This window comes from Puntigrus tetrazona, chromosome 7 (genome assembly GCF_018831695.1).
Source record: "Puntigrus tetrazona isolate hp1 chromosome 7, ASM1883169v1, whole genome shotgun sequence".
NCBI lineage: Eukaryota > Metazoa > Chordata > Actinopteri > Cypriniformes > Cyprinidae > Puntigrus > Puntigrus tetrazona.
This window is the reverse complement of record NC_056705.1, coordinates 18,635,454-18,649,811: the sequence shown is the minus strand read 5'-3', so window position 1 is coordinate 18,649,811 and position 14,358 is coordinate 18,635,454. Positions and strand designations below refer to the sequence as shown.

The window sequence follows — 14,358 nt, the reverse complement described above, 5'->3', positions numbered from 1 at the left end:
CGGCGATGCCGGATGCCTCCCTGTCTCTGTCTCCCTTTGTGGGTTTGTTCATTAGTCACTTTTTTTGGCCTGTGCTCAGGGTGTGTTCTGTGTTGGGGGCTTGTGCGCATCCAAAGCAGCTTGTGGTGCTTCTCTCTCTCTCTCTCTCTCTCTCCCTCGTTCTGTCTCTCTTTTTCTGTCCAGACTGTGTGTTCATCAGTTCTTGGATCCGGGACTCCGCTATGGCTCAGATCATCCCCCTTCCCCTTCACTTCACTGAGCTCACCCGGGCTGGGCTCTGAACATCATTCAGGTCGCCAAGCGGGGTGACGGCGGATCAGAGCATCACGGCGCCCCATCCCCTCGTGTTGACCACTCGCTCGACTGTGGTATCTCACTTTTGGGGGGTTCGTCGCACCACAGTAACCTCCGACCGTTCCTGTCATCAGTACTTTATGATGGCATTCACTTTTTTTATGTAGCATTTAGATAGCAATGTCTGATGTAACCATTCAGCCTTTTCAGGGTTGTGGGGGAGAATTGACTTTTTTGTTATTATTTATAGCTGTCATAAAAGCACCATCCCTGAACAAGAGTTTCACTCTCCTCAATTGATTTTTGCCTGTCTGTGTCATTTTGTGTGTTCTGTGTTTTGCATGGGAGCGGATGTGTACTTTGCCTGTTCCGAGTCAGGGGTATTTAAACTAGTGTGTGAAGAGGGCCTGCAAAAAAAAAAAAAAAAAAAAAAANTTTGAGACATCAGAGAGGTCAATGTTTGCACTCATGTTATTGATAAAATCTATTGACAGCACTAGTTTTTAAGCGGTAAGAAAAAAAATCTGCAGTCTGTTTTGTTCACTGAGGCTCCATTAAACATGATCAAAAATACAGGGGAAAGAAAAACATAAAAATATTGTACTTTCATTTTATAAACTTTCCCAGCAGTCATTAGTCCAGTCTTCAGTGTTAAGAAATCATTTTAATATGCTGATTTAGTGCTCAAGAAACCTTTTTTTAAATCTCAAAACACAGCTATGCTGTTTACATTTTTGTGGAAACCACAAAGCATTTTTAGGGTCCTTTTATGAATAGAACTTTATGAACTTCTTTGCTGTCACTTTTGATTGATTTAATTCCTGATTATTTTTGTTTTCATGTACTGACCCCACACCTTTGACTGTATGTAGTGTGTATTTTTCCCCACAAAACTACTTTTTAGGCTTAAGCTGTCAACTCAAAGTAAATATTTGTAGACCAGTAAGTTGACAGCTTTTCAAAGACATATTTATAAGAACATAATTCTCAGATACTCTGTCTTGTTTTAAGTTTACAGCGTATTAAAGGCATTTTTATTTATAAAAAAAATTGTCCTTTGTCAATCATCTTGAACATTCTTTTGACAATTGAACTTTTTTTTTTTACTTATACATGAATCCCCAAAGGTATCAAAATAGTTGGGGCTCCCTGTCATCACATTGGTCTTGTTAATAGTAGAATTATAATATTGCAAACCACATTATCCAGGTACAGTGGCGAACAAGCGTTGAACATGGCCCTTCACCTATTAGGAGATGTCCAAACACAAGCAGAGTATCTTCACCCTTCAGAATTATCTCCATGATGCAACATGTTTTTGACATTATCTAAGCGTGCCACCGAGCATCAAGTTGCATGTTGCTGCTTATTTCCTTCGTGCTCAGATGAAAGCCCGAGTGTTCTCCTGGGAAGAACTGCCTGTAAGATGACAGTCAGCGGATGACGAGTCCCCAAGTGTAGGTCATACGAAAGGCCAGCCTTATCTCTTCAGATGACAGCATCTCTGTGACAGCTTACCCAAAGCAACAATGCCCCTACCCGTCACTCCGCTTTTAATTGAGTTTTCTGGTCCTGTGCAGTTTAAGTGATGCCTAAGACGACACCGATGGGAAAGAGTTTCTGGACTCTATAAATGTCTTTACCGTAATAACACAAAGTTTTTGAAGGCAGACGTACACAATTAACAAAAAATTAACTGTGCAAATCAATACATTTTTGATATGAGCTAAACCAGTTCATACAACTCCATAAATCACGCCAGAAACCTTGAGGTTTATATCTATATGCTCCTTTTCCAGCTTTATATGTGTAAAATTCGGTTCGGAAAATTCCAGCACAGTTGAAAAAGAGGTCGCAGACAGAAAGCTTGCTTTTTTTTTGGTCAGGCTTTTGGATTTTATTATAACATGCAAAAAAACTTGTTAAAAGTGAGTTATAAAATGTATGTTGGAGTCCAGCTTTTCACGAAAGCACCATTTTTTTTCCTTAGAAATATTGCAGCTCAAGTTTCTCGACAGTCTCTTTCCACTGAGACAAACTAGGGACAGGGCCATTATTGCAGAACTGACATATGGCATTAAACCAACGGGAGTCATGAAGCATTTCCAAAACTTTCTGGGAAGGACAGCTTTTCTCTGCTCACTTGCCCGACTCCAGAAATGGTGGAATACAAGGAATGCCGGAAAAGACAGACCTCCAAACCGTTATAGAGGTAAACCCTGTCAATCATTGACACAATAGCTCTTCTCATATTGACAAGCACAATGTTCGGTTTGCTACACAGTACACTTACTGGTTCAAGTTATGAAAGATACATGCTACGTTTATCTTGATACCCTTGTGTACGTTCTCATGTGGTAACACATATGTGCTTTCTTTGAGAGCATGTGTTCTGTAACAGTCCTCTTATCACTCTCAGGCCGGGTTCTGTGAAACTATGAAGGACAGGTTCTGAGAATTTAACAAGTCAATATCAGAGTTCAGTATTCCCCACCGAAAACCTGGTGGAATTTAAGACAGGGAACTGCTCTGCTCTGTCGTTTGCGTTTCTTAGTAGGATCCCCTGAGGTGAGTGCATGTGTTCCAGAACTCACAGGGCAAGTTTTACTGCTGTCTCCTGATGGCACATATGGAGTACGGCCGAGGCTGAAGGGTCATGCCTAGTTTCGGGGAGAGGCTTGGAATAAAGCCTTCGGGGAACTGAAGATGAAACCTCTGGAGCAACGTGGTGAAGAACAAGAACATCTCTAGCCTGGCCAACTGCTCTCCCAGACAGTGCCGCTTACCTAAAGACAAACACACAGAAATCAGATACATCAGAACAACGGAATGCTTTTAGATTGCGGCATTCCCAAATGTCTGCCGTTTACCTATAGAGAAAGGAAGAAACGCTTCATGCCGGACAAATTTGCCATTACAGTCAAGGAACCGCTCTGGGCAGAAGATGGATGGGTCACTCCAGTACTTCTCATCAAAATGCACCGAGTACAAGTTAGTGATGACCATGGTGCCCCTGGGGATAGTGTAGCCACGCACCACTGCATCTTGAGATGTCGCGCGGAAGATGCCCAGTGGGACGACATTGCAAAAGCGCAGGACTTCATGCAGCACTGCCTCCACATACGGCATCCTCTGCTTGTCTTCAAGAGCAGGTGGTCTGCCATTCAGGATGCAATCGATCTCCATTTGGACCTTCTCTGCATGGAAAAAAAAACATAACGTGATTAGTGCAACGACATTAAAATGACATAAACGAGGACAAAATAACCCAATGCTACGTGGGCACCAACCTTGTATCCTGGGATACAGAGCCATGTAGAGCATAGCCCAGCGCAGGCAATTTGTGGTAGTCTCTGTGCCCGCAATGATGAGTTCTCCAACGGAGAAAATGAGATTATCTTGAGAGAAAGATGTAGCTTTATCAGTGGTGCTCTGCTCCATTTCGTCCAAGTAGGCATCAATGTAATGTTGCGGCGACTGGGGTACCCTATCCTGTGAGAAGCGCTTGATGATTTGCAGTAGGAAGTCGTAGACCTTGTTGGCGTTGCGGAAGAGCTTTTGGTGCTTCCCGAAGGGCACATACTCCATCCAGGGGAAGGCGTTGTACATGAAAGCCCAACCACTGGCTGCCAGCTCCACATTTTCACTGAAGATCTCAATCATGTGTTGAAAATCGCCATCGTCATAGGTGAAGCGTTGCCCGAAGATAATGAGGTTGGTGATGTTGGAGACGGCATTGGTCACGAGATGTTTGGGGTTAAAGGGCTTCCCCTGATACTGGTCAATGGCGTCGAGAAAAAACTGGCACTCCTCAGAAATCCTCCCAAACATCCGCTGACCGCTGCCAAAGTAGCGGAAGCAGTTCATAGCCAGTTTGTGGTGTTCAAACCAGCCTCGGCCGTATTTGCAGTTCAGAAGGCCTAGACAGAGAACAAACATTTAAATATGGAAACAAAGAAAGTTTATCTAATGATAAAGGTTTCTGTATGTTTAACCGGAGATTATTAGCCAAACGGTACTACTCTCATGGGTTACAGATTACAAGAACTGCGATACTGCTAATGTGATAACCTCATGTGTGACTGTGCGCTCTCTCCAACTCTGACATACATTACCATGCCAGAGCCTTTTCTCTGAATGACCAGGTACTGTTACATATTCTACTTGCTAAAAGTTTTTTTTTTCTTTTGACAGGAAACACTATTTTAACATTATTTTTGTTACATTTGTTGTTATTTACTATTATAAAATAAATAATGCAGAATTAAATGCAAGTAATCCTAAGTATGGAAACAGTAACTTAATGTAGGTTTATAAGTAAAGAAGAGGGATTTGCTGGGGGAACTGTTCCTTTAATCTAGATCTTTCTGCAGTGAGCTGGGAAATCATTCTAAAATAAATGATTCTATAAGGAACCACTTACCTCCCATTTTTGTCATCTTCTGAAATAAAGGGAGGGATGGACGATCTGCAAAAACCTCACTTTGGTGATATAGGCACTCTTTAATGGCATCATAACCATTTAGAATAACAGTCGAGATTCCTCCCAGGTCTAGACTGAAAATCTGGATAATAAAATGGCAATATTCATTAATCCATTCCCCTGCCAAACATATTTTTACTAATGAAGGAGTATAATTAGAAGGCTCCATTCACTCTCATGGATACAGTGAGGAAATGAATTAAGCATGCTGACTCAGCATGTCTTGGCCATTCTGCAAAACTGAGTGCTGCGGCGCTCTGCCAAAAACGCAACGGCAAATGCAAGACTCTTTTGTTCTTTTCAAGCACCCCAGCTACACTTCTCAAGACGCCTCAAGAAGTAATTCACTAACACGAACCAGTCAGCTGTGAGCTGCATGAGCGACTTCAGCAGTAAAATTTTAGTTTTAGTGGACTCCCACTTAATAGTCATAATAGTCAACAACGAAAAAATAATTGTTAAAACTTTACAATAAGGCGTCATTTGTTAACATTAGTTAATGTGTCATTAACATAAACAAACAATGAGCAATGCATTTACTGAGCTATTTATTCATTTGTTCATGAAAATACAGTTGTTCATTGCTAGTTCATGTTAGCACACACTCATTAAACAACAAACAGAACTTATGATTGTAATATTGCATTAGTAAATAGTGAAATTAACTAAGATTAATAAATGCTGTAGACGTATTGTTCACATGTTAACTAATGTTGTTAATTAATTCAATAACTATGTACTAACATTTTAATTATTGATTTATTGCCATGTTGAAAATACAACAACACAATAAGTAGTCTATATTATTATATTATTAAATCAATGTTTTCATTGTAAGAAGTTAATAGCATACACTACGAATCAAATAGTTTTTTAACAAGAAGCTTTTTAATGTTCTGCTCACCAAGCCTGCATTAATTTGCTGCAAAATAACTGCTTTCTGTTTGAATACACACGTGAAACATTAATCATCTTACTGTTCAAAAGCTTGTGGCCGGTAGTGTTTAGTCTACTCGTGTATATTCGAAGCCCGTCTGGAATGGAAAAACTCCGCTTAGGTCGCAAAAACGGAAGTTTCCATTGTGGACAACTTCATTCGTTCCTCAAGACGGCGTAAGACGCAAAACGCTGTAATAACACAATGTTTATCACGTGGTGGCTTCAACTCGCATTTGAAAGTGACAACGAAAAAATATCTGCAGAAACTTAAAGTTAGAAGCAGACAAGCCTGCTGTCCCTATATTGTGTGATCAAATAACTAAGAGAAAGTGAGGACTGAGAGTGAAGTGTCATCCGTACCTGTCCGTGGATATCACTCTGCCTCTTCATGTAGACGTGAGGCTCTGTGGCTAGGGACAGAATATTCCCTATCATGGGTAAAGGTGTCGGTCCAGGGGGAAACCCTCGGGGTCTCCGCTGCTTTACGAGCTGGCGAACTACCAGCAAAATGAAGAGTGTAACGAACAAACTGCTCAGACATATAAGCGTTTGCTCCCAGGAAACAGGGAAAAGAGTTGTCAACCGTTTAATCGATGCCATCTTAGATGCAAAACACTTTGGGATAATCTGGGCTTTCTGAAAAGTTTCCTGCTCTCCGTTCTCTGTCAGTCAGTGTATTGGGAGATCATCTTGCACATGTTGCTCTATATCCCCCGCCTCTTAAAGGCTAAGATTGGCTGGCGGAAAGAGCGCTTTGTATTAACTTGAATTGTGTTTGATTAAACGGTGGCCAGAACTATTGATCGCGAGAATTCAGACCGATTTCTTTTCATTGGGGCAGAGTCACAGCTACATTTCCAAGAGCGTTCTTCTTTGTAACTTGCGACATACGCGTGGCCACGCCCACCCATACAAACCAAAGGACTTTGCAGCGGAAACCTTTTCTTTGAACTAATGGTTGACTCATCAAATCTATTTTTGATTCGTCTCTGTGGTTGCGTCGTCGCTCCACTAGATGGGAACAAGCGAGAGTGTATGTAATGACGGAATCATTTTCTCAACCGATTGAGACACGACTATCACCCGCAATAAAGGTGGCTTCAAATCCTCTTAAAAACTTTAGAAAAAAATATCTTAAGGGGAAATCTTAATTATTTCCTCAAGTTTTGCAACACAGTACGAACTGTAGTAAAAAATAAAATATTTGCACAAGTAAATAAACAAGTAGCCTATGTAATTTTTACACATTCATAGATGCGCCGTTTCTTGCCGACCTGAACAAACAATCTCTTTTTCAGTCAGCAGATATTCACTGAAAAAGAGATATTCGGTTCAAAATGTCCAGATATTTTATTCCATTCATAAATATATATAGTTTAGTAACGCTCAGTCTCCTTCAGATCGACTCGTTTATTAAAAGGGGCGTATCCTTTCAATATTCCAACCAATGAGATGCTCCTTTACAAAACCGTACTAGAATGCTATTTGCCCGTGCTATGGTCAATCCTTGATTGATTACTACTTGACAAATCAAAGGCAAACTAAACTATAAATTACACGTTTTGAAATCGGTCACGTGATTCAAAAGGCAGCGAAACACCGTCACTTTTAACGTACCCCCTTCTCTCTACATTTTGTGGGTGCGACTGAAGATCCGAAGAATTCAGCATTTTATAAAGAGTTAAAGATGCAAGACCCCGGGCCAGAACGTTTAATTTGTCAATAGTCCAGCAGTTCCCTTCCATGACAACTGAGAGGAAGAGACTGTGTTTTGCAAGCGTAGTTTTGGCACTGTAAGATTTGTGCTACAAACTTTGACCTTATGGTTTGAAACTCCCCTCCAGTCATGTCAGCATTTTTTCTTCTATTTCAACCCAGCAGTGACCTGCAAGTTCTCAGAAAATTTATCAAGTCATCACATGCATCTAAAATGGCATGCAGTTTAAATTTATTAGCACATATTACTGCTACTGTGATCATTTATATTGTCTGTAAGGTGATGGGGGTATATTTAATTATTTAAACAAAGCATTATGCTTCTGCACCATGTATAATGCATGCAAGCATAAACATATAAATGGTTTAATGATATTATCAAGCGCTAGACACCGCAGAATCATTCATATTTAAAACTCAGTAGTTTGTCATAAATATTGAAAAGTATTACTCATATTTAATAAGGAAATTGTTTTCATATTAATCCAACCAACAATTCAGACCCAACAGTGAATTGAAGACAGCGCACAAAATCACTAAATAAAATAACAAAAAAAAAAAACAACTACAACAACAAATATGTAAATAAATAAAGAGTCTTACGTATGATATCAATGAACAGCTCCTCGGCAAAAAGTGAACAGTGCCTTCAGAGTGGCATAAACCTTTTATCTTAATTGCAACCTATAAAAATTGCATGAGTTGATATTTATAAACTGTGTTTTGTGGGAAACGCTGTCTTGAGAACATAATAGGTTTGAAGAGGAAAACAAAGCAGATGTCTTTGCATAGCAAAAATCAAACCAACCTCTGCATATTTTCACATATTAAAAGGATGTGTGAATGAAGTATCAGAGGGTTAACTATAGTAATCACATATTAATTCGATCATAAATCATCCTCTTTTTTTCCAGTAGAAATGTGATTTTCCACATTGATGCTCCTTTCTGTGGTATCTTGGGCCTTATTATCTATGAAGTTTTCAACTGAGCCATTCCATTGGTATGGAGAGATAAATCCAGTAAGTCTCAGAGGAGTCTGTTCAAAGACTGCTGTGTTTGTGATATATAATGAGGACATCTAGAACATTCAATATATTCTCCCATAAGAAACACATCTTATTATGGATTTGCTATAGCACAGGGAAAACACAGTCAACATGGATTAATCAATAAAGGAAAGTGAGACCTCATAGCAGCCGCGGCACATTACGAAAAAGAAATCCGAAAATGTAATTAGTAATGGAGGATGGCGTGATTCAGAAATAGCTTTTTCCTGCATAGTGCATTTTTCTGTAGTGTTGCACAAGCAGTAAGCAGTTTTGAATGGGTCCAGCTCAGACCCATCAGAGGTGTCTCAGTCATTCTTTTTGTTAGTCCTTGGTGAATTGGTGGCGTGCCAATCCCAGTCAGATGATGCCATTGGTTGTTAATGTAGTCTAAAAAAAAGGATGGTGTGTGATCAGAAAAGCACACAGACGAGATTATGATGAACTAACTCACTCAAGAGGGTTGATTGATGAGCAACACTGAGAGATTAAATCTCATTTCCTTAATGTCTAAGGATGAACTGTGCTGGCTCCTCGCTGACCATTTAGTGCTACTCTTTGTCTCAGAGAGGGTTATGGATTGTGTTTAGTTTTCCTCTCAGAGTCATTACAAATCACACAAATCCCTGTTAGCTTCCGTCTGCAGGTGTTTAAACAGCCGCGCAGTCCAGAAAAGCTTTGTCGGATGACTTCTGCACCAGGATAACAGCGATGCCGTTCCTCAGATGAACTCACAAAGCTCGTCATAGGCGAAGGCCGCCCATGAACAAACGCAATCCAAAAGGACATCATCTGCCTCGAAACGAAATGATTATCTGTCTTCTGAAATATCTTACAGAAGGCCGGGTGGAGTGAGTGATGTTAAAGCATGACCAAATTTGAAAGGTTACAGTATCGACTTTAAAGTTTGACGCAGGAAAGGGAAACTTGCAGGATTACTTTGTTTGCTTACTCGCTGATCTATGGACATGGTAAGTCTCAGCAAAGTGTTCCTCTAGCGGAAATGACCCTTCATTAGTCAGGAGGAGTTCATCACGCGTGCAAGTGTAGTACGCGTCCGTAGCGGGGGTCCCTGGTCCTGTCACGTCGCCCAGATTTACTGATTCCGTCATTGGCGAGGCTTTGGGTTCGATAGCACTAAAAGGCTCATCCAGACTAATGGGGTTCCTATGTGACGCAAACACTGTCTCTTAGTGGAAATGGTTTATTAGGCCTTTGCCAATAAAGAAGAGGAGTCAGATGATGCCGCGAGACAAAGAGTTCTGTAATTGGGACTGAGATAGAAGGCTTGTTACGGTCGTAACCTCTTTGATTCTGACAGAGGGTCACATCCCCACGGAAACCCAAATAAGGACAAGAGCAATGTTGCAATTGATCAAACACATTATTACAGGATACACAGTATAAGGGTGTCTGAGTTTGTTTTTCCGCCATCAGCATTTGTCTTGCAAGCAATTTCAAATGGATTTACCAAAATGCCAGACATAAGCCTTGTGCCTTTTTCTCGTAGCCACAACAATTGTGTATGCTTCACTCAAGGATTTTTAAAGTTCTTATCATTTTAAAAGAAATTCAATTAAAACTCTAAGAAGAAAAATACGTATCATACAAACTCTGTCATATCACATGAGCAGAGGCGAAATGACAGACAGACAGATCACAGTCAATAGTTTTGTATCAGATTGGCACTAAGAATCATCACAGTGGAAAAACAGATCGCTGACTTTCTTTAAATAGTTTACTTACAATTTTTTTTCCAAACGATATTGAATTTTGCTGATCGCTGGTAAATTTTTTGTGAATGGAGCAGTTTGTGATTGAAGAATGACGTCATTGGTGTGACACACTCTTTATCGTTTTTTTCCAGAAGCCCGAGGACATCCTGATTGGCTGGATGAGGGAGCAGTGAGCTCTGGTTGGCTGTCGGAGAATCATTAAACACCCACACTGTCAATAGTGAGACCCACATGGTGGGTATATAGGCAGGTGTATTGTAGCTTAATGCAACAGACTCAAAATTTCATCAATTTGAAATATCCCCTCTATTTTGGGACAACTCTTTTCTATATCTATTGCACGAAGCCGAACATCTCAAGGTAAGTAACAACTATTTATATCTTTACACGTACTAGATGAACCATGCTTTTTTATAATTCCGAATATACTGTACTACAGACATGTGTAAATAAAGTAAATAAAATGTTAGAGAGCGCTTAATGGTATATACATTACTCTTCAGCACAGAAAGGCATGCACGCTGTTTTTTTTTCAAGGAGAATTGGACGGCTCCTTAGACCTGGCTGTGGGTGCAGAGACAGCAGCTCATTACACTAATGCACAGGGTCCGGCTGGAAGGGAAATCACAAGACTAATATCTTTAATGCTGCAGTTATAGCATAGCGCCTGACAGTAGGAGACGTCTGCACCAACCACATAGATCAGCCAAAAGGAGAAGACTTTTCAAATATTATTTTAGTTTTTAAGCTCATTCAAATGGTGTGCAAATGACATTGTAAAGCAGGAGAGAGATTGAGGGGGATAAAAAAAAGAAGAGGGAAATGCATTTTTGACTCTTTCAGAAGTATCGGCTTGACCAAATTTGTAAATTTTTCCGGTCTGTTGTTCTGAATGTTTTACCACAGGGGACCATGGTTATGTTGAAGATCTCCGCTTTCCTTGTTGCCTACGCTCTGATTATTTGCCAGATGTACAGCTCTAATGCAACTCCTGCCAGGTGAGGTTTTATAGTAATTACATTGTCATGCTGATAAATTCTCAAAGGGCAGTGTTTTTCCCAGTGATAATTCCTTATATTAACTACAAATATCTGTAAGTGAAATTGGTGCTTTGGTAAAATCGTTCAGACGGAGGCAAGAGAGCATATGTTTTCATTAGAGGTTGCGGCATCATGGACTATCAGTCTTCTGATTACATCAGATGAATCCCAGCCAAACCCACTCTGCTTACGACAGTATTGATCGGGTGATAAATCTTAACTTGGCAACTGGACAGCTTTTAAGTGCCATACTCTTAGCAGATTGTTTTGATTATGTTTAGGATTTGATGTAGCAAGCAAAAAGTGCTTTTATCATGCAAAAAAAAAAAAGGATACCCCACACAAACCGTTTGCGTAGCCCTCTAAAGACATGATAATCGCTGCACTACAGGCCTGCACTGGAATCATCACCAGATCGAACTACGCTTACCGACTACGAAGCGAGAAGATTGCTGCACGCAATCATCAAAGAATTCATGCAGATGACCGCGGAGGACATGGAGCAACAGTCGACTGAGGAAAACAGGTACAAATCCCATTGTATCTGCTTTCCGATTCGCAAAACTCAATCTGTTGAAAAGTTTAGCGAGCGTGCACTGATTTGTTTCTCTCATATTTAAGAAAGTAAGGCTGAAATTCTTCCAACATGAGAGCAATGCCTCCTTAATGTCAGGTGTACTTGTACTTGTTGTATATGACAGGTATGTGATGCATTTCTGTACAGATATGGGGGTTCATTTTTCGATTAAATCTGCAGAGTCCTCTGCCAGTTTATTCTCTGCATGAAACTTTATTTACTCATTAGATTTATGAGAAATTGACTGTTTGTAAATGCCTGTTTGCTCTTAATGCATGGAAACGAGTATATCAAACGGCATGGACTGAAGCATGATCTGAAAACAGGAGAGGAAATGCCTGCATGATATGCTCAAGTAAAGACATGGCAAATGCAGCAGAATTAGTGAAGCATGATTTGAGACTATAACGACAGCCTTGCGAGGGAGCATGTCAACATGCATCCTGTCATCATGTCTATCCTGTGAATGCTCTTGCATGTTCTACGTGTCTATGAGTTTCTCTGCATGTGGTCTGTTTCCTCACAGCTTGGGTAGACCCGTGTCCAAGCGCTGCTCCAGCCTCAGCACTTGTGTGCTGGGGAAACTGTCCCAGGAGCTGCACAAACTGCAGACATATCCACGCACCAATGTAGGAGCGGGTACGCCGGGCAAGAAGCGCAGCCTGGAAGAGAGTGATGTGTTGGCTGGATACGGAGAGGCGCTCAATCGTGTCTAATCGGCAGCGGCTGTAAACCCGTGCTTGGCCCTGATATGCGAGTGCATGTGGAAGTTTGCTTGCCTGATTGACTTGAAAGAACATTTTTTTCTACTTTCTTTGGCAGAGTAGCAAATCTCAGACAGACTCTGTTCCACTAATTTCATATAGTCACCGGATCTATTTGGGTTATATAACTGATTCCTGAAATCGGAGAGCTCTCATTGGCAGATAGGGCTTAACGATGAGCTTTTTTTAACCCACAGCAAAATTCCTGTCTTGTGTGATTTGACTTCGTTCTTGATCTAATAAAGATATTTTTAGAAGGAGATCTCTTTTTTTTGCTTGTTGTTTGTTTAAAGCGCAGAAATGAACATAATTCTAATATAACAAGTTATAAGTAATCAGGCTTAAGTACCCACTTTAGGTAAGATATATTACTGCTGCCATTTTTCTTTTTTTGTAAAAAATATTTAATATTGCACATTTCAAATTCTTCATTTTAATACGTTGAATCATTTCTTACAAATGAATATTGAAATTCACTGTATTTTTCTCCTTTAGTGTTACAACACAGAAGAGAGCTTGTAACACGGCCACATGTGTGACCCATCGCCTGGCAGACTTCCTGAGCCGCTCGGGGGGAATTGGAAGCAGCAAATTTGTCCCCACCAATGTGGGCTCTCAGGCGTTCGGCAGACGAAGGAGGCTCAGTCAGGAGTAGTCGGCTGAAAGGGTCTTCGTGAAATGGTATGTGAACGGTATAATGAACACTCTCGTGTCATTTAACTGCCAGAGTCATCCCATTGATTTAATGTGTAATACCATCAACATAATTTCGGCATGACAATGGTCGGAATTGCTGTGCTTCATGTTAGAGCGTGTGTTCTCGTGACAAAACTGACACAGTAAGGTGTCCGAAAGCTAAAGCTGAAAAAAAAAAACGATGATTTATTAATAAATATTTAATATAGCACTGTCTGCTATTTAAAATAGCAAAAATTGATCATTATTATGCTCTTATTATAATTATGTTCTAATATTTGTAAAATAAGAAACATTTCTGGTTCTTTTATTCTAAGATATAATCATTTTTCAGTTGAACTTCTCTCATATTGTGATGCTGATACTCTTTCATAACATTTCTGATGTCACATACAATTTCGATAACATCCTATAAATGACATATTTCGACAGGTCACCAGTCTACACGTCCACAGTTCTTCTTTGATTGCTGTCAATAAAACAGAAAGCATCATGTCCACATTATGACCCCTGGGAATGGAAACTCCTCACTTTCATCTGAATGGACTCCAGTTGATAGCACTGATCGTTTCCATCCAGCCAGACATTATAACCGCTCCTTTTTTTTTTTTTGGCTCTTCCACGAAGCAACATAAGTTAAAAAAAAAAAAGCAAAAGAAATGAGAAAGCGGTGATCAGTAGCCCTCATTTTTCTACTCATTTGGATCCGAGGAAGAGCATTGCTTCATTCTTTCCTCTCAGCAGAGAGCACATTCAGTATGTACAGTCTGGTTTGGCCCATGTTCCTTTAATGTGTCTCAGCACATTACGGTATTTTGGGGATCATATTAAAGCAGTGCCTCATAAAAAGGCTTCCCTGAATATGGATGTGTCTTGTGCCTTGATGTAACACACTTTACATGCCGCTGTTGTACAGTATGTTTGAATTAAAAGAGGGAGGTTCTACCACTGAATTACAAATTGTAACAATTGTGAATTTGAGCAAGATTAAAATGTATTTTAGATACATAAGGTTTGGGGTACTTGATTTATTGACTGACTGGTTGTTTTAGTAATTGGTCTGCA

At 40.1% G+C, this 14,358-nt stretch overlaps 2 protein-coding genes across 6 annotated transcripts; one reads left to right on the top strand and one right to left on the bottom strand.

The window, feature by feature from the left end:
- Positions 1-6: 6 nt before the first annotated feature.
- Positions 7-6,587, bottom strand: LOC122349639 (vitamin D 25-hydroxylase-like). Of its 2 annotated transcripts, XM_043245761.1 has the most exons (6): positions 6,077-6,587; positions 4,718-4,859; positions 3,585-4,214; positions 3,165-3,491; positions 2,889-3,080; positions 7-701 (listed from the first exon to the last, which is right to left on the bottom strand). In XM_043245761.1, the coding sequence occupies exons 1-5, from the start codon at positions 6,314-6,316 to the stop codon at positions 2,899-2,901; spliced, it is 1,521 nt and encodes a 506-aa protein (XP_043101696.1). In that variant the 5' UTR covers positions 6,317-6,587; the 3' UTR covers positions 7-701; positions 2,889-2,898. The 2 variants fall into 2 exon arrangements, with proteins under 2 accessions (XP_043101696.1, XP_043101695.1); XM_043245760.1 differs by lacking the exon at positions 7-701 and having other exon boundaries at positions 2,167-3,080; positions 6,077-6,585.
- Positions 4,287-14,358, top strand: LOC122349640 (calcitonin gene-related peptide-like). Of its 4 annotated transcripts, none has more exons than XM_043245764.1 (6): positions 4,287-4,439; positions 10,348-10,576; positions 11,123-11,214; positions 11,648-11,782; positions 13,093-13,278; positions 13,726-14,358. In XM_043245764.1, exons 3-5 carry the CDS (start codon positions 11,129-11,131, stop codon positions 13,250-13,252), a joined length of 381 nt encoding a protein of 126 aa, XP_043101699.1. In that variant the 5' UTR covers positions 4,287-4,439; positions 10,348-10,576; positions 11,123-11,128; the 3' UTR covers positions 13,253-13,278; positions 13,726-14,358. The 4 variants fall into 4 exon arrangements, with proteins under 4 accessions (XP_043101699.1, XP_043101698.1, XP_043101697.1 ...); XM_043245763.1 differs by lacking the exons at positions 13,093-13,278; positions 13,726-14,358 and adding exons at positions 8,350-8,453; positions 12,360-13,065; XM_043245762.1 differs by lacking the exons at positions 13,093-13,278; positions 13,726-14,358 and adding an exon at positions 12,360-13,065.